The sequence below is a fragment of the Ranitomeya variabilis genome, chromosome 4, assembly GCF_051348905.1.
Source record: "Ranitomeya variabilis isolate aRanVar5 chromosome 4, aRanVar5.hap1, whole genome shotgun sequence".
Lineage (NCBI taxonomy): Eukaryota > Metazoa > Chordata > Amphibia > Anura > Dendrobatidae > Ranitomeya > Ranitomeya variabilis.
In genome coordinates, this window is record NC_135235.1 from 314,471,458 (window position 1) to 314,492,483 (window position 21,026).

The window sequence follows — 21,026 nt, forward strand, 5'->3', positions numbered from 1 at the left end:
ACGTTTTTGAGAAGTGTTTAGTTTTTGAGGAGGATTTGGAGAATGTTTTCTCAGTTTCTGCTCCATGGTACATATTATATTTATATGAATGTAATGATTTGCATGAGGTTTAACTTTCAGTGTAATACTCTAAGCCATGGGTAGGCAATTATAGGCCACATTAGAGTCCATGACTGCTGCACAGGAGGGAATCAATACTCTTAAATTAAATATGTTCATTATAACATTTACATATTATTTTATATTAATATTATTTGTATTATTTAGTATTGAGCAGAATAAAACCATAACATTTACTGCTTTTTATAAAATATATAAATGCAGTAAATCATACAGCTCCTGTTATTCAGCCCTTGTACTTTGATCAATAGCTGTATTAGCCTCCAACAATGTATGGACACAGTATGATGGCACCCACATCTCCCCCATTTACTATGATAAACCTCACACAATATGATTCCCCACAGTCCCTGGCAAAGTACAATGGCTCCCACCTTTCCTCACACAGTATGATGGCCCCCACAGTCCCCCCCCCCAAAAGTATGATCACACACACAGTATGATAACCATCACACTATGATTCCCCATCTTAAAATACAGTATGATGGCCCACAGCGTCCCTCATACAGTACAATGCCTCTATAGCACCCCCAACACTATATGATGGCCCAAGCAGCAACTGCAGCATAGTATGATGACCCACAAAGTCCCCCATCACAGTATGATCCCTTACAGCCACTTACTCAGTATGATCACCACCACAACCTCCCAACTCACTATGATGACCCTCAAGTAGCATGATTACCTACAGACCCCCAACAAATTATGATTGCTCCCAAAGCTCCCTACACAATATGATGGCCCCAACAGCTACCCAAAAAGACTGATCCACACATAGAATGATGCCCCCCCTAGTGTGATTTCTAACAGACACTCAACACAGTATGATGACCCCCGACACCCACCAACTCACGATTTCCTCAACACTATATGATCCCACACAGACCCCTAACACAGTATTATGGCTCCCACAACTTCCCACACAGTATGATAGCACCTAGAACCCCCTACAATGAATGATCCTCACACAGAATGACGATCCCCACAAAGCGTGATTCCATACAGCTCCCTATATACAGAGTGATGACCCACACTGTATGATCCCACATACATCCCCAACACGGTATGATGGTCACTATAACGCCTAAATCGTATGATGACCCCAACAAAACCCAAAAAACTTTGATCCCACATACAGAATGATAACCCTCTCACAGTTTAATCCCCCACAAGCCCCAAACACAGGATGACATTAAAGAAAACTAGGAAGCAAAAACAGCGCAATAGGGTCTTATCCAGGAGAAATAAAAATGTTTAAAAAGGTTATGCTAACCTGATATAGTTGTGTATACTGTTGTGGATTCTGTTTGTGGGCTCCCTCTGGTGGTTACTGCTGGTACTGGGTGACTTTGGTGGGTTGCGGCCTTTGGTTTCCACCTGTCCATCAGTGGCTGGGTGTTTCCTATTTCACCTGGCCTTTCTGTCATTTCCCTTGCCGGCTATCAATGTATTCAGATGTGCTCTGTTTGGTTCCTGCCTACCTGCTCCCAGATCTTTCAGGATAAGCTAAGTGCTGATTTTCTGTTGTTTGTTTTTTTTTGTCCAGCTTGCTTATTATGTCTCTATGCTAGCTGGTAGCTCTAGTGGACTGAGGTTCTCCCCATGTGCCATGAGTTGGCACATGGGTTCTTGTAATCTCAGGATGGTTTTTTTTGATTAGGGTTTTTTGCTGACCGCTCAGTCCCCTTTTGTATCGTTCTGCTTTCTAGTTTACAGCGGGCCTCAATTTGCTAAAACTATATATATCATCTCTATGTGTGTGCCTTCCTCTCATTTCACCGTCAATACATGTGGGGGGCAACTATATCTTTTGGGGTTCATTCCGCTGGAGGCAAGTGAGGTCTTTATTTTCTCTGCAGTGCTAGTTAGCTCTTAGGCTGGTGCGTGGCGTCTAGAACCAACGTAGGCACGCTCCCTGGCTATCTCTAGTTGTGTTTGTCAGGCGTAGGGCAGCGGTCAGCCCAGGTTCCATCACCCTAGAGCTCGTCCGTAATATATTTGTACTTTGCTTGTCCTGTGCTATCCCTAGCCATTGGGATTCTTGACAGTATACACAACATTTCCATGACAATTGAATCCAGCTGCTGCAGGTCCAATTGGTCATCAGACAGAACACAAAAAAGGAAGATTTGTGGATGATCCATGCTGCTGATCCACATATCGTCCTTTTCTGCCTTTTCTGTGTAAACAAAGGATGATAACATCTTCAGTAGAATGCCCTACAAATCCCCATCCCAGTATGATCACCCCACAGCCCCAAACAGTGTACGAGGGCTCCTTTAGCACCCCCATCACAGTACGATGGCCCTCATGCTCAAAGCTATTTGAGCATAAGAAGGCGAGTCTCTCTATAGTTTGGGATTCCTTCATGTTTTCTGGCCAACACTGATAGTCTTTCGTACTTTTGGCCATCCGTTGCTTTTTCTAAACTCTGATGTTTGGTATCTTACAAAATATTGCAATGACGTAGGTGTATAATATTTCCATGCTGATTGATTTATCTTTGTATCCAGGTCTGATTGAACAGAGAGACTCATTACCTCTTTTAGAACTTTTAACTCTCGTTGGAGAGTGGCCAGTGGCTTATATGGATTGGAACCTCACCAAAGGTAACACTTAGCACATTGCTTGTTCCAAACAGCAAAAATCTCATGCAAAAGCTATTTATCATGAACTAAATGGGTTGATCCAAGTTAAAGTACAGGTCTTCAGAGACCAGATCATAACGGCCTTGAACCTCATAAAATTAAGAAAACAACTTTACTACCTTATTTTGCTGCTGATTCACATTTTGTTACTTGCTGTGAATCACCAAATGTTAAGTAACATGTTGTTTGGTTGTGATTTTCACTAATGAATTGATTCGCTAATAGTTATTGTTAATGTTTTTATTTTTTCCTTTCTTATTGTTTTTGTATTTTGCTTTTTAATTGTTTTTGTCTTTCTTCATTTATATTATTATTTTTTTTATTAACGTTAACATTCTTTTGGCAGAGTCCAGTTGGAGTTTAGAAGAAAAATTGTCTCTTTTGAACCAGAGATTCAACAAAAGAGTTCTCATTGACCTGTTTGTATGGAATGATGACCGGGAGTCAAGCAAGCACATCATTTATGTATGGAAACGAGTTTTGATGTTGTATTGCTACCATTTCCTTTGCTAAAATAGTTTTCCCAAAACTTATCAAACAATGGCTCCAAAACATTTCTATGTTACAATTATATTTTTGGAGGTTTCTCTATGCCGTTATGCCACCATACATTTGTGTAGACTTGTCTGTTGTATGAAAAAAAAGGTACCTTGTATTGTTGTATATGAATGCATAAAAGACTGTTTATAAGGGTTATTCAAATTGCCTCTTCCGAGAAAAAGAGGACTTAACTCTATAGCGCCACCTGTTGGAAGTAGCGATCCTACAAGTCACAATCAACCCCCCAACGAGTCGTGCAATATGACTTAGGACAAAAGCCAAATCAGTATCTCAATTCGCAGACACGGTGTTTCGGGCTGTTGGCCCTCGTCAGTACGAAGCAAGAGAACTGATTTGGTTAGGTGAGAGGCTCTGGACTGGGGTCTAAGGGGTAGCGTTTCTCCTTATGGAGAGTGACATACCAGCTGGCTTGTCAAGGTAAGGAGGCTTATTCGCCGTGCAATGCTCCTCTGGGAAATTCAATATTCAAATTGCCTCTTCCGAGAAAAAGAGGACTTAACTCTATAGCGCCACCTGTTATAAGGGTAAAATTATTCCATTAGCTATTGGCAAGATTGATTTTCAAGCAAGGAAAACTTAAAACTAAATCTATACTGTACTAAATGGAACGTACACCTTACCACGGAAACCTATACAGTACTCAACATGAGCAAAGTAATGATTTATTACCATTATTTCATAGGGCCACATACAAGTACATGAGGCTTAAGTGTTTGTAGCCATGAGTGAGTAGCCAGTTATCTGTAAAGTTTCTTGTTGATTATTAATTATTATTAGTTATCATCCAAAATACCCAGGAATAATAAAAAAGCACACCATTATTTTGAAAAAGTGTTAATATCTATCAGATAGAGGGGGAAGCAAAACTTAAAAATACATGTCTGGTGATGATTTTCAAACTCATGAGGGTACAAAAACCTTATTGCCAAGTATTAGGCAACTGCTTACATGCTGTGGGAGTGGTCAAATGGAATGAAAAAAGAACAATTTTGTAAATACATCAAATTATATTATAACTTACTGTACCAGTCAAAGGTTTGAACACACCTGGTTGTTTTCTTTGTTTTTATTAAATGAGTATATAGTAAATTTAGATTGGAGGCAGCAAAACCATGATGGAACAAATATGGAACAAGGAAGAAAGAAACATTTGTGTAACAAACCAGAATATGTGTTAAACATTATATTACTCTAAGCACCCCCCTTTTACTTTGATAACTTCTTTACATCTCCTTGAGAATCTCACAAGCAGCTTTAACCTGAAATGCTTCCAATGAATAATTAAGTCTAGTCACGAGTTTATTGGTGGAATCACCAGTCTTTAAAAAGAACTTGAGGACATCAGATGTGTTTTGCAAAAGCAATGTTAGTGCACAGTTTTATATAGTGTTTAGCCTTATTCCACAACTGTTCTAAGTTAGAATATCACTAGAACCACTGAACTAAGTAAAGAGAAATGACAGTCCATCATTGCATTAAGAGATGACTGTCAGTTAATCCAGAAAATTGCTAGAACTTTAAAGGTATCCTCAAGTAAAGTCATGCAATCCATTAATAGCTATGAATAAATTCATTCTCAAAAGGGCTAACCCAGAACAGGTAGACCAAGAATTGATTTTGTTGCTAAGGATAAGTTAATCAGTAACCAGCCTCAGGAACTGCAAAAAAACAGCAATCCAGATAACAGCCCTCATAAGTAACGCACAGATATCAAATATGAGACACATGTTAACATCAACTGCTGTAACGAATGGAAACGGAGGCACAGATGTAGAAGTTCACATTCGTATTTATTAAGATTTGATGTGGAACCACTAGACCATGGTCCGGGGGGCTCCGAAGGGGGCATTACTGCATGAGCCCCAGACACCCGTAGTAAGTCCCCTCGAACAGGGACAGGATAAAATGCCTGGAGGACACGGGTGCTACCTTCAGTTAGACCCCGAACTCGTGGCAGGTGTCCCAGCGGGACAGATGGACCAGCAAGGTTAACGGATGTTGCAGAGCTGACTGGAGGATACCGGGTGTACTGGCGTGGTCCGGAAATGAGGCTGGCGGACTGGCAGGACTAGACGGGTCCAGTGTAGATACTGCGGAAGCAGTCCAGAATGACCGGGTAACTGGTAGCAGAAGATCTGTGGAGACAGACAGAATGAGCGGAGTTCCTTGCAGATACTACAGAAACAGCAGCGCAAGATAACAGGAACCGGAAGTTAGCAACAGTAGGAACTTGTTGCTCCGGCGCCCTCCCTATGGTGGAAGGGCTAGAAATAGTAGGCAACATATGGAAAATGCACACTGTCTCTTTAAGAAACCAGGAGCGAGCGCGCGTGCGACCTAGTAACCCTATCAGGAAACCTGCTGGCCGCATGCCAGGAAGCAGGAGAGGAAGGAGGGGTGGGGGCTGTGTTCAGACAGCATGAAGCCGGCACAGAGCGAGAGTCCCGACGGAGACCTCCTGGAGGTACAGTAAGCAGACCGGGTGTAACAGTATCCCCCTTTTTACGCCCCCTCTTTTTCAAGCCTGCGTAGAATCTTTTCAGAAGAAGAGGAGCACGGATATTCTCTCTAGGCTCCCATGACCTCTCCTCAGGACCGAAGCCCCTCCAATCCACCAAAAAAGCATTAAGCTACTTACGGGTAGCGGCATTTCTCGGAGGCCCATGACAGCACGACGAGAGAGGGGATCCACCCATTAGGAACAGGAAACCTACAGATACAAAAGGGCGGCACCTCTCCCCTGCATCAGTTGTATTTCAGAGCCTTGAGAGGACTACAACGGTTAGTGGCACACAAAAATATACATTATATACCGTTTATATACAATATTATAACCCATATATTGGAACTGGGTATCATATGTGAGATATATACATTATAGGAGGTGCAACCCCCACGTGAAATAGGGAGGGAACTAAGGGTGCTGTCATGGGCCTCCGAGAAATGCCGCTACCCGTAAGTAGCTTAATGCTTTACTCGGACTCCCATGACAGCACGACGAGAGATTTACAGAGATGTAACACTACCTTAGGGAGGGACTATAGCTTGCAGCACCCTTAACCCGAAGGTGACATCAGAGGAGGCCCCTAAATCCAACCTATAGTGTTTAAAGAAGGTGGACGGGGATGACCATGTGGCCGCCTTACATATCTGGTCGATTGATACTCCAGATTTTTCCGCCCAGGATGTAGCCATGGCTCTGGTGGAATGCGCCCTCAGATTCTGCGGAGTCGGACCCCCACCTGCAGTATAAGCCAAAGAGATAGCCTCCCTAATCCACTTCGCTAGTGTGTACTTTGATACCCTGAGTCCCTTTCTAGGATTTTGGAAAGATAAAAATAACGCATTATCTTTCTTCCATGTATCAGTAACAGAGATGTATTCTAACAGGCATCTCCTAACGTCTAGTGTATGGAGTAGTTCTTCTTTAGGGTTGGAGGGATTGGGAAGGAAAGATGGTAAAACTATCTCCTGTGACCTGTGAAACCGTGATGACACTTTTGGTAAATAGGCTGGGTCCGGTCTGAGGACTACTTTATCTGGCAGAAACTCTGTGTAAGGGGAAATTCTGGAGAGAGCTTCTATGTCCCCTACCCTACGGGCAGATGTTATCGCTACCAGAAATGCTGTTTTAAGGGATAAGGCCCTAATTGAAGCTGATTGTAATGGTTCAAACGGCTCTCTAGTCAATGCTGACAGGACTAGATTAAGATCCCAAGGCATAGATCTATCCTTATGTATGGGTCTAGCCCTACTAGAAGCTTTAATAAACCTTGAGATCCAATAATTATTGGCGATGTTACAGGAAAACAAGGCCCCTAGGGCCGAGACTTGTACCTTTAGGGTACTAGTGGATAGATCTAGCTCTAAGCCCCTTTGCAGAAATTCTAAGATCTGTTTTATAGGAATTCCCTCTTCTAAATTAAAGTCAGAAGAGGCTAGGAATTTTCGCCAGGTTCTAGCATAGATTGTTGTTGTAATCTGCTTTCTACTTTTCATAAGGGTTTCAATCAAATTTGGGGAGAACCCTTTGTCCTTCAGTAACGCCCTCTCAAACTCCATGCCATTAAATGGAGATTCTTTACTTGAGGATGGCTGATTGGACCCTGGTAGAGTAAATCTGGAATGTCCGGAAGCACCCAGGGGTCCTCCACTGACATGATCCTGAGCCAGGTGAACCAGGCCCTTCTGGGCCAAAATGGGGTAATCAAAATAACTCTTGCCCGATCCTCTCTTATCTTCCTGATTACCAGAGGTATCAAGGCCAGTGGGGGGAACGCATAAGCCAGCCGAAAGTTCCAACTGATCAGAAAGGCATCTACCGCTAGAGGATTCTCCCTGGGATTTAGGGAACAGAATTTTACTGTCTTTCGATTGTCCCTGGTGGCAAATAAATCCACCTCTGGATGTCCCCATTTGTGGACAATCTGGTCGAACACAAGACCGTTTAGAGACCACTCCCCTTGTCTCAGGGTGTTGCGGCTTAGAAAGTCCGCTTTTACATTTTCTTTTCCTCTTATGTGCAGTGCGGTTAAAGATAGAAAATGGTCTTCCGCAGTCTGGAATAGACGATATGTCACTCTCATCCGTGATTCGGAATGAGTTCCACCCTGGTGATTTATGTATGCGACCGCCACCTGGTTGTCCGAGAGGATCTTGACGTGGTGACCCTGCAGATATGAGAGTAATTTTTTAACTGAAAGTTCAACCGCCATTAATTCTTTTTGGTTGGAGGAGGCTGATGTTAGGGGGTCCCATAGACCCTGAACTATCATGTCACCCATGTGTGCTCCCCAACCTGAAGGGCTAGCGTCTGTCGTTACAATACGTGTCGCCTGTGTCACCCAGGGAACTCCTGCCGATAAATTGTCATCGATTAGCCACCATCTAAGAGATGTCAGTGCTTCTGGACCCAAAGTAATCTGACTTTGCAAGGACCCTTGTAAGATTCTGTCATTAACCAGTACCTCGGATTGTAAAGGTCTGGTGTGAAATTGGGCCCAACGGACAGCGGGAATGCACGAGGTTAGAGATCCTAACAGTGACATAGCCTGTCTAAGTGTCATGGATGGATTATCCGTTGCTCTAGACACCTGTTGTTGGATGTGTAATAACTTGTCGGGCGGAAGACAACACTGTTGGGTCTCTGAATTTAACAATAGTCCTAAGAATCTCTGTATTTTCTGGGGCTGTAAGCGGGATTTTTCATAATTCACAATCCACCCCAGATGCTCAAGTTTGGTTGTGGTTGTTTTTAGCTGAGAGAGGCAATGGTCTCCTGAATTCCCAACTATAAGGATGGAAATGACGAATTTGTCCCCCCATTGACACAGCTACCCTCAGGAATCTCTGGAAGTCTTCATGTATTGGGACATGATAGTACGCGTCCTTTAGATCTACAACTACCATGAAGCAGTGTTTAAATAACATTTTTATTGCTGAACCAATTGATTCCATTTTGAACTATTCATTGGTCAGAAAATTATTAAGGCCTTTAAGATTTATGATCGTTCTAAACGATCCGTCCGGCTTCTTGATCAGAAAGAGAGGAGAGTAAAATCCCCTCCCTCTTTCTGATACTGGGATTTCAACCAAAACATTCTTGAAGCATAAGTTTGTGACCTCTGCTTCCAAGGCTGCTTGCTCAAGGGGGGAGGAACGTAAAGGGGTTAATTTAAATTTATCTCGAGGCCAGTGATCAAAGTCAAGTCTTAGACCTTTCGCTATGATGCCTCGGACCCATTTACTGTTCGTAACGTCAAACCAAGCTGAGGAGAATGCTGACAGTCTACCCCCCACAGGGATTGCTAGTCATTGGTCTGGTTTTTTCTGTTCTTTCGAGGAACGGCGGAACATATAGCCCGTACCTCTTCCGCGTCTATCCTCCCATCTAAAACTCTCTCTAGAGGGTGAGGATCTGCGTTTTTTCCCGCGACCAAATCTCCTCTTAATGAAGGGCCTGCGGTAGGATGCTGAAGACGGATTAGGAAATTTCTTCTTATCATCCCCCGCTTTCTCCAGCAACTCATCCAGAGTTGGTCCAAAGAGATATTCTCCTTTACACAGGATGGCGCAGAGCTTAGTTCTGGATTGAATGTCGCCAGACCAGCACTTCAACCATAAAGCTCTACGAGCCGCGTTAGAGAGTCCTGCCGCTCTAGCCGCCATCCTGACTGAGTCCACAGATGCGTCTGACAGAAAGGCCGCAGCATTCTGCATTGTTGGTAAAGCCTTCAGAATGGAATCTCTGGAAGCGCCGTCCTTGAGCTGGGACTCTAAGTGATCCAGCCAGACCATTAAAGACCTGGCTGTACATGTCGCGGCAACTGCTGGTCTTAGAGATCCCGCCGCCGTCTCCCAGGTTCCTTTAAGGAAAGTATCTGCCTTTCTGTCAAGGGGGTCCTTGAGGGTCCCCATATCCTCAAATGGCAATGAGGCTTTCTTTGATGCTTTTGCCACCGCCGCATCCAGCTTAGGGGCTTTATCCCATGTTTCCACAACCGGATCATCGAAAGGGTACCTGCGTTTCAACGCTGGCGGTAAGGAACCCTTTTTCTTGGGTTTCTTCCATTCTCGGAGAATCAAGTCTTGGATTTTTTCGTTCACTGGGAAAGATCTATGTTTTTTACGTTCCAATCCGCTGAACATCATATCCTGCTTTGAGGGCTGCGGCTTGGGCTCTTCTATCCCCATTGTGCCTCTAACAGACTTGACGACTTCGTCAATTCTATCCAGGGGTAGTCAGAATCATCCAGACTCCTCATCTGAAGAAGAGGAGGAAGGACTTGAGTGATAGGCACCCTCTTCTCTTTCTTCCTCCGAAGAATTAGAGTCCAAGGGGTCCTATGTTTTGAACCTCCCGCTTGGGACAGGGACCGTAGGGATTCCCTTACTTCCAAACGGATCATTTCTTTCAGGTTAGCCACACTCACAGATTCTTCCGCTACCTAGGGGAGGACAATATTGGTGATAACTACTATCTGACCTAATGTCACTTCCACCCAACCACTCCTGTAGACCTCACCGTCTGTTGTATACAGGGGGCACATCATTTTTTGGGACAAGAATCAGGTAAGTGGACCCCACAGAGGGCACATTCCTTATGCTTTGACTTGTCCGTGCTTTTCTTCCCCTAGAATGATAAAGTATAGGGGGCCTGCGTCACAGAGTGAACTTTCACGTTGATCACTTACCCGTGCGCCAAAGTAAGTACCGGAATACGAGGGGGTTCTTTCCTAGCCGAAGCTCTGGATCCTTTTGCAGATGAGCTTCTTCGACTGGACTGGTCGCTTCTGTCCTTGTCCTTGGGCTTCTGACGCACCTCATCCAGCTGCTGCTGCTGCTGCTGCTGCTCACCACCACTCTCCATGATGACTTGCGACCAAAAGTAGGGTTCTGCAGTTGTCACCTGCTTAAATCCCCCTTGGATCCGGTCAGCAGATAGGTCAGCGCTGCCCCATTGGCTCAGGATACAGCAGGGAGGCAGGAAACCATGTGGGAGAAAACCGGCATCAGGATGCTATGGGTGCCGCCATCTTGGATCGATTGCGCATGCGCAGACACCCGGCGACCCGGAAGCGGCTGCTAACTCCGCCCCCTCACGTCACCGCACCCGGAAACGCTCCAGCACACGCTGAGAGCGGTGCAGGACGCCGGGGATGGACCGCAGCGCTCCGGGAGTTCACCCAGACAGCCCTGATGCCGGCACCCCACATTCACCGCACCGCTGCACCACCAATGGGTATACTTACCGGTGCCGACGCTGATGGAGGCAGGAAATCCTCCGGACTCCGCTCCCTGCTGCGAACGCCACCGCGTGCAGTCCAGCCAGGACCACCGTGGCGTCTCCAGGGTTCTCCGCACCGGCCGAGGTAGGAGACCCCCCCGCTACCAGATTCGGTCCGGCCGGCCTGGGCTCCTTTAGTTCATCTGTAGGCACCCGTCCCTTTAGGAACAGGAAACCAACTAATGCAGGGGAGAGGTGCCGCCCTTTTGTATCTGTAGGTTTCCTGTTCCTAATGGGCGGATCCCCTCTCTCGTCGTGCTGTCATGGGAGTCCGAGTAAATAGATCTTACCCCTTATCCTTTTAGTGGCCAAGATATTCTCTACCTCAAAAACATCCTCCTCACTGACGGGATCTGGAGTGGAACCAGGATCTTTAAAAAATGAACTCAAAAGTACGGGTTTGAGGAGGGAAACATGAAAAGAATTAAGCACACATAAGGAAGCCGGCAGTTTCAATTTGTACGAGACTGCGTTAATCCATTTCAGGACTTCAAATGGACCGATGAAGCGGGGACCCAGTTTGTAAGAGGGATATACTTGGAGGAGAGCCATACCTTATCCCCTGGCCGGAAGGAGGGAGCCTCCAGACGTTTTTTGTCCGCATGCTTCTTCATACGCAGAGAAGCTCTCTCTAAGGCAACCTTGGTGTCGCTCCATACATTCGAGAATTCCTCTGCAAAGGTATCAGCTGCAGGAATGCCAGAAGACCCAGAGATTGGAAGCTGAATCCTGGGTTGAAGCCCAAAACACAATCTGAAAGATTTACCAGAAGACTCACTTACTTGATTGTTGTATGAGAATTTTGCCCAAGGCAGCAACTTGATCCAGTCATCATGATGTACGTTGACGAAGTGACGCAAGAATCCTGTCAGAATTTGATTGGTCCTCTCTACTTGCCCGTTAGATTGAGGGTGATATGCGGAAGAAAAGTCCAGCTCCACTTGAACAGACTTAAAAAGTGCTCTCCAGAACTTGGAGGTGAACTGGACACCCCTGTCGGATACGATGTGGAGAGGAAACCCATGAAGACGGAAGATGTGTTGAATGAAATGATCAGCGAGCTCAGAAGCAGACGGGAGACCAGGTAACGGAACAAAATGCGCCATCTTCAAAAAACAATCCACCACAACCCAGATGACTGAACAGCCAGAGGATACAGGAAGATCAGTAATGAAGTCCATTGCGATGTGCTGCCAGGGTACTGAAGGAACAAACAGAGGTAATAACCACCTGGAGGGCAAACGCTTATCAGTCTTGTTGTGAGCACATGATGGACAGGCAGCAACATACTCCTGAACATCTTTGCCCATGGTAGGCCACCAGTAGTAATGGGAGATGAGTTGCAGAGTCTTCCTTTGTCCGGCATGACCGGCCAACTTAGAAGAATGACCCCACCGAATAACTCATTTCCGATCTGAAGTAGATACAAAAGTTTTACCTGGAGGGAGTCGAGCAAGATTAACCGCGGCCACCGACACTAATCTGGATGGTTCAATGATGTGGTGCGGTCCTTCCACAAAATCTGGAGGCAAAAACGCTCTGGAAAGTGCATCGGCCTTAATGTTCTTATCAGCTGGTCGGAAATGAAGAACAAAATTAAATCGAGCAAAAAACAAAGCCCACCGGGCTTGACGAGGATTCAGTCTCTGAGCAGATTGGAGATAAGCAAGATCCTTATGATCTGTATAAATGATAACCTGATGAGAAGCACCCTCAAGAAGATGACGCCACTCCTGCAGAGCTAACTTGATAGCCAATAATTCACGATCTCCTACGGAGTAATTTCTCTCAGAAACAGAAAAGACTTTCGAGAAGAATCCACAGGTAACCATCCAGCCGGATGTCGACTTCTGAGTGAGAACTGCGCCAGCACCTATGGAGGAAGCATCTACCTCAACAAAAAATTGGTTCTCGGAATCCGGTCGATGAAGTACGGGTGCAGAGGAGAAGGCATGCTTTAGGGAAGTGAAAGCCTCCTCAGCCTCAGGTGTCCATCCCTTGGCATTCGCGCCTTTCCGGGTCAAAGCCGAAATGGGTGCCACTCGAGTGGAAAAATTTGGAATGAACAAACGGTAATAGTTGGCGAACCTCAGGAAAAAGATCATCAGAAAGGTCTTTGTACTGTTCCCTCATATATTTATACATTAAAATAAGATCACCCCTTAGTCTTCGTTTTTCCAAACTAAATAGCCCCAAGTGTAATAACCTATCTTGGTATTGCAGACCCCCCAGTCCTCTAATAACCCTGGTCGCTCTTCTCTGCACCCGCTCCAGTTCAGCTATGTCTTTCTTATACACCGGAGACCAGAACTGTGCACAGTATTCTAAGTGTGGTCGAACTAGTGACTTGTATAGAGGTAAAATTATGTTCTCCTCATGAGCATCTATGCCTCTTTTAATACATCCCATTATTTTATTTGCCTTTGTAGCAGCTGCCTGACACTGGCCACTGAATATGAGTTTGTCATCCACTCATATACTCAGGTCTTTTTCATTGACGGTTTTGCCCAGAGTTTTAGAATTAAGCACATAGTTAGACATCTTATTACTTCTACCCAAGTGCATGACCTTACATTTATCCCCATTAAAGCTCATTTGCCATTTATCAGCCCAAGCTTCTAGTTTACATAAATCATCCTGTAATATAAAATTGTCCTCCCCTGTATTGATTACCCTGCAGAGTTTAGTGTCATCTGCAAATATTGAAATTCTACTCTGAATGCCCCCTACAAGGTCATTAATAAATATGTTAAAAAGAAGAGGGCCCAATACTGACCCCTGTGGTACCCCACTGCTAACCGCAACCCAGTCCGAGTGTGCTCCATTAATAACCACCCTTTGTTTCCTATCCCTGAGCCAGCTCTCAACCCACTTACACATATTTTCCCCTATCCCCATTACTCTCATTTTATGTAACAACCTTTTGTGTGGCACCGTATCAAAAGCTTTGGAAAAGTCCATATACACTACGTCCACTGGGTTCCCTTGGTCCAGTCCGGAATTTACCTCTTCATAGAAGCTGATCAAATTAGTCTGACATGAACGGTCCCTAGTAAACCCGTGCTGATACTGGGTCATAAGGTTATTCCTCTTCAGATACTCCAGTATAGTATCCCTTAGAATGCCCTCCAGGATTTTACCCACAGTAGAGGTTAAGCTTACTGTCCTATAATTACTGAGTTCAGTTTTTGCCCCTTTTTTGAATATTGGCACCACATTTGCTATACGCCAGTCCTGTGGTACAGACCCTGTTATTATGGAGTCTTTAAAGATTAAAAATAATGGTCTATCAATGACTTTACTTAGTTCCTGCAGTACTCGGGGGTGTATCCCATCCGGGCCCGGAGATTTGTCAATTTTAGTTATTTTTAGACGCCGCTGTACTTCCTGCTGGGTTAAGCAGGTGACATTTAATGGGGAATTTTTATCACTAGTCATTTTGTCTGCCATGGGATTTTCTTTTGTAAATACTGATGAGAAAAAGTCATTTAGCATATTGGCTTTTTCCTCATCCTCATCCACCATTTCCCCCAGATTATTTTTAAGGGGGCCAACACTGTCATTTTTTAGTTTCTTACTATTTATATAGTTAAAGAATATTTTGGGATTATTTTTACTCTCTCTGGCAATGAGTCTCTCTGTCTCAATCTTTGCTGCCTTGATTTGCTTTTTACAGAATTTATTTAATTTTCTGTATTTATTTAATGCCTCCTCACTACCTACTTCCTTTAATTCTCTAAATGCTTTCTTTTTGTCCCTTATTGCGCCCCTTACAGCTCTATTTAGCCATATTGGTTTCCTCCTATTTCTAGTATGTTTATTCCCATAAGGTATATACTGTGCACAGGTCCTATCCAGGATGCTATTAAACATCTCCCATTTTCTTTGTGTATTTTTGTGTCTCAGGATATCGCCCCAGTTAATTGCACCAAGATCCTCTCTCATCCGTTGGAAATTTGCCCTCCTGAAATTTAGTGTCCTTGTCACCCCCCTACTACCCATCATATTAAAGGTTACATGAAAACTTATTATTTTGTGATCACTATTCCCCAAGTGACCCCCAACCCTTATATTTGATATGCGGTCTGGCCTGTTGGTTAATATTAGGTCTAGCAGTGCCCCCCTCCTTGTTGGGTCCTGAACCAGTTGTGAAAGGTAATTGTCTCTCATAGTTGTCAAAAACCGATTACCTTTGCTGGAACTGCAGGTTTCTGTTCTCCAATCTATTTCAGGGTAGTTGAAGTCCCCCATAATAATGACTTCTCCTTGAGTCGCAGCTTCATCTATTTGCTTTACGAGGATATTCTCCATTGCTTCCATTAGTTTTGGAGATTTATAACAAACCCCTATCAGTAATTTATTATTTTTTCCCCCTCCCCTTATCTCCACCCACAGGGACTCTACATTTTCATTAAATTCACCTATATTATCACGCAGGATGGGTTTTAAGGAAGATTTTACATATAGACACACCCCTCCCCCTCGCTTATCTGTACGGTCATTTCTGAACAGGCTATAGCCCTGCAAGTTAACAGCCCAGTCATGGCTCTCATCCAGCCACGTCTCAGATATCCCCACCATGTCATAATTATGCTCCAACAACATTAGTTCTAATTCATCCATTTTGTTGGCGAGGCTTCTGGCATTAGTATACATGCACTTGATGTTACTCTCTGTACCTCTATTCTTTCTTAAATTACTAACTGTTCGAACCTCACCCCCCCATGCCACCACCACCCCCAACTTCCTTATTTGTGCCCAGGTCTCTATCTGCACTATCTTCCCCTCCTATAAAATGAATACCCTCCCCCCCAATCCCTAGTTTAAACACTCCTCCAACCTTCTAACCATTTTCTCCCCCAGCACAGCTGCCCCTTCCCCATTGAGGTGCAGCCCGTCCCTAGCGTAGAGCCTGTAGCCAACTGAGAAGTCGGCCCAGTTCTGCAGGAACCCAAACCCCTCCTTCCTACACCAATTCTTGAGCCACTTATTAACCTCCCTAATCTCCCGTTGCCTCTCTGGCGTGCCACGTGGTACAGGCAGTATTTCGGAAAATACCACGTTGGAGGTCCTTGCTTTCAGCTTGCAGCCTAATTTCCCTGAAATCATCTTTAAGGACCTTCCACCTACCTCTAACTTTGTCATTTGTGCCAATGTGCACCATGACCGCTGGGTCCTCACCAGCCCCTCCCAGTAATCTGTCCACCCATGTTGCATTTTTTTCTGCGAAAAAATCGCATCGCGGAAAAAAAAGCTACATGTTCATTAAAAATGCGGAATTGCGGGGATTCCGCACACCTAGGAGTGCATTGATCTGTATACTTTCCTCATGGGGCTATGCACACCATGCGGGAAGTAAGCATATTATGTGCAGTTGGTACCCAGGGTGGAGGAGAGGAGACTCTCCTCCACGGACTGGGCACCATATAATTGGTCAAAAAAAAAGAATTAAAATAAAAAATAGTCATATACTCACCTTCGATGTCTTCCCGCCTCTCAGGTGCATGCTGCCGCTTCGGTTCCTATAGCTGGTGTGCGCTGAAGGACCTGCGATGACGTCGCGGTCCTGTGATTGGTCGCGAGACCGGTCATGTGACCACTCACGTGACCGCGACGTCATGGAAGGTCCTGCGCACACACACCAGCTATAGGAACGGACGCCACTGAGGAGATTGGCTGTCTGCAGAGGGTGAGTATAACCATTTTTTTATTTTTTTTATTATTTTTAAACATTCTATCTTTTACTATAGATGCTGCATAAGCAGCATCTATAGTAAAAAGTTGGTCACACTTGTCAAACTGTATGTTTGACAAGTGTGACCAACTTGTCAGTCAGTTTTCCAAGCAATGCTACAGATCGCTTGGAAAACTTTAGCATTCTGCAAGCTAATTACGCTTGCAGAATGCTAAAAAAAACGCGGATTTCTTGCAGAAAATTTCCGGTTTTCTTCAGGAAATTTCTGCAAGAAATCCGGACGTGTGCACATACCCTAAATCTTGTTTTCCCCCGTTTTTTGCGCTATGATGTTTTTTTCACTCTGGATTATAACTATTTTTCATAATAAAGATGTTCTTTATTAACCATTTCTGGCTTAGTGGGATAACAGTTCATCAACAATACATTACTGACCGGGAAACCAGCAGGGATTTATTATTCACGCAGCTCTCTGGATCCACTGGATCCACGAACCAGGGACACCTTAGTTAAGCTAATAAGTTGGTCACATTTTTTATATTGTTAGCCAGTCATCTGTGCTTCTTCTCCATGCACTTGTTTTAGAAATTTATTTAAAAAATGCACTTTATGGAAGTTTAAGAAATATGCAACTTTTTTTTTATTTTATATTTTCCAACGAATCTTCCAGCATTAAAACAATTCACCCAGTAAAAACCTCATGGAAGCATTTTCATAATACAGAAATCCCTTTGAAGATTTTTAATAACCCTATAAAATATAAGTTTAACTGTCTCATCATATTTTCTAAGCAGAGACGCACCTTCTCCTAATTGACTTGTTGTGCAGTTGACAGGTTTATAGTTGTGGTTCCATGATACAGAACTTATTCCAAACAAGTTAATGTGCAGCTACCCAGCCTTTGCACATATAACTGCATCAGGTCATGTGAATAGTGGAACGGGGCTTATAGATTCTCTAATACTTTCCTGCTGCAACAAACATCACTAGAACTTTTTAACCATTGCCATATGCAGAGAGAAATAACCGTGTTTATGACAATGTACCAAGTCTGGAAAAACACAAGACACAACAGGAATTCTGGTAATAGACAGAGTCTAGCATCACCGGTTGCCAAAGTAAAACAAATAATCCATTTATTTCTTAAGTGCAAGGCACTTAAAAGAATTCTCGACAAGTCTCCCAAAGGCAACGTGTTTCGAACAGGTCTACAGAAAGAACATTTGTTCTAAATGTGTTGCCTTTGAGAAACACATGGAGGTGTTTTTACTTGTGTCCCACGTATGAAATAGTTAGCTGCTACCGTTCACCCATAGAAATATAGAGTGCAGTTATGGTGAGCTGGTCTTTTCTTCTATTTTTCACATCATGGATTCTGGAATGTCCAAGAACATAAGTTTCACACAAAAATTCTTCTAAATTTTGTTTTGTTAAATTACAAAAATAAGAGGAATATGGCCAATGTACAGAGACGCCTACAATGTATTTAGGATTTACTATAATAACTCATCATGGGGCCTTTTTACCAATGATCGACATCACCAACTTGTTCCAAAAAAATGTTATGAACATTACAGCCTTTATTGTACCCCTTGTGACTTCTTTCTCCCCTCGCTCATTCTATCAGCCATCTGTGGGTACTTTTTACAATAGGGAGGGGGCATTTACTTAGTAGTCAACTCATCTGGATATTCCCAGTGGGAGAATGCAGCCTAATGTATCCATTCATAGGATTATATCACAACAAGGATTTTTCTGTTGCAATTTCTAGACAACAATATCATTGTGAATGTGACCAAAAAGTGGGAGGTTGAATCATGAAAACTGAGGCACAAAATCAGCCTTTAAAACAACCTCATTTCATATTAAGCCGTATATTCAAGGAGTGGGACAAATAATTAAGTTTTGGAGTTTTCAAAAAGCAGACTCTAGAGCAGTGTTTCTTAACTCCAGTTTTCAAGACCCCAAAACAGGTCATGTTTTCCGGATTTCCTTACCATAGGTGGTTAGCATAGGTACCTAGCTTAGGTGCTGGAATTAATGCTTGAGCAGGTGATGAAATTATCACCTGTGCAATACTAAGGATATCCTGAAAGCTTGACCTGTTGGATCTTGAGAACTGGAGTTGAGAAACACTGCTCTGAAGGCTCATTTTTATATCTGCTTCTAGAACTAGTAGAGGATCCTTTGATGCTTTGGTGGACTAGTCTAACTCTGGAATGATGAATATAAAAATTGTTTTCTAAAAATTCAAGAAAATTTGGTTTATTCTTAACCAGGGGTGTACAACCTGCTGCCCATGGCCCACATGCAGCCAGTCAGGCCACTTTGTGCAGTGCCAAACCTTCTGCATACAGTAGTTTTCATGTCAGAGGGGAGAAAAATAGCACACTGCTTTGGAGCACGGATGGGTTATGGGAATACAGCAGCCAGATCTGGGTAACCCGTACAGCAGGAAATTGGATTTCCTTCACCCATTTTGCACTCTAGACAGGCACACGTGAGTTGCAGTGGTGGCTGCCGATGTCTCCAGTTCACACTTTTCTATACAATTCCCATAGACTTTAATAGAGAGGTTACATGTGTGCTAGGTCTCCTCCACTCTAGAGTAATGATTGTTTGAGAAGAGCACCCCATTCTGCAGATATGTGGGCGTTCTTGTAGTGTATTCTGCATCACAGACATTATGGCACTATAGCATTGATTTGCCATAAACTTCTCAAAAGGAAATAGTTCTTTACATTTTGCTAAATCCCTTTGAAGTAGTTGAATCCGATAGTGTGGCCTTTGGACCAGAAAATGTTGCTCACCATTGCTCTAAACTCTTTAGTAAAGAGAGGATGACTGTGACTTTTAGGTACAATCTAGATTTTCATATTTTGTACAATGACCCATATACTAATAACATATTTGTTTGCTTTAGATCGACCAGCCCAGTCTAGGAATGCCTTCCAGAGATTACTATTTTAACAGTGGAAATTATCAGCGGGTGAGTGGAATATTTTATTTTATAAAAACTATTATATCTATTCTTTGTATTGCTAGAATGATTATCTTTAGAACTTCATGGAGTTGTCTAGTAAATAAAAAAAAAAAACATAAATTACCTTAAAGAAGTTTCCGGTTGCAGTTTTATTTAAAAATGAAACAACACTATGCCTACACCCTTCCATGGTCCGATGCTGAGTCTCCACTACTGCTCCCTATGTCTGGTGTAGTCAGCAGCGCTGAAGTCTTATCAACAGCACTGCAGGCAATCAGTGAGGTAAGTGGCTTGTGTTGTCAACTCTGGCAAAGTCGCTGAGCTCAGTTGTTGGCTGCAGTGCTGTGGACATGGTGTCTTCTTTGCAGACAATAGCATACACAGCTGGACTCTGCACTTAATCTTCTCTTTCAGCCCAGGTATTCCCCGCCTTTTCATCTACTTCCAGTCTTTAACTGACTGGTCACTGATTTTTTAGTGATCTGCCTCCTGTGGCAAATATCTCACACTGGCGCCATCCTTCCCATGGGGGGTACATGTCGATTTCTTGGCTGAAATACATCACGTTGTTGCGCAACGCCTCCAACAGTAATGATGGCACCCGTGTGAGATTTTGGCCAGAGGAGGCAGTGACCTGCCAGTTAAAGACTGGATGCAGGTGGAATGGCTGATGAATACTCAGACTGGCAGGAGAAGTGCCTCCAGCCCCGCTGCTCTTGCACCTCACTAGCATGTAACTTCAACAGGTGATCACTGAAGAACGAAGATATGGATGCCTTCAAAAAAAGGTATCAATGTAATCTGTATAAAAGTTGTATTATAGCCATGTATTTACCATCCAAAATCTTGCAGACAGGCCCTCTTTAAAGAGTTTTTCAACCATAATATGGCATATTTCTAGGGTTGGATAATACTTAATGACTAGTAGGGGTCTACACTATGCACCTCCTACAGTGATGGGTCCATTGCTCTTGTAAAGCACAGTTCCTCATTTATTAATTGTAGTATTCAACTCCTGGAGGCCATATGAATACTTTTTTGAGTACATACTGTATAATTTACTGGTTCAGCTCCTTACTCAGTGGAGCTTAAATTGTAATCTTCTATTCTTCATAGACGGACAATTACACTCACTAAATTATACTCATAAGGAGCCAATAAGTGATTACCGATATCAAATCCACATGCTCTTCACAAGACATACTGTCCATTGTAACAAAGGTTAGGAATTCC

At 43.6% G+C, this 21,026-nt stretch overlaps 1 protein-coding gene across 2 annotated transcripts in view; it reads left to right on the plus strand.

Moving 5' to 3' along the window:
- Window positions 1-21,026, plus strand: part of MMEL1 (membrane metalloendopeptidase like 1) — a 592,089-nt gene that overhangs the window by 431,452 nt on the left and 139,611 nt on the right. For both annotated transcript variants that reach the window (XM_077250438.1, XM_077250437.1), the window contains exons 6-8: window positions 2,634-2,729; window positions 3,115-3,233; window positions 19,734-19,799. In XM_077250438.1, coding sequence (XP_077106553.1) covers window positions 2,634-2,729; window positions 3,115-3,233; window positions 19,734-19,799 — 281 coding nt within the window. The remainder of the gene's footprint in view (window positions 1-2,633; window positions 2,730-3,114; window positions 3,234-19,733; window positions 19,800-21,026) is intronic.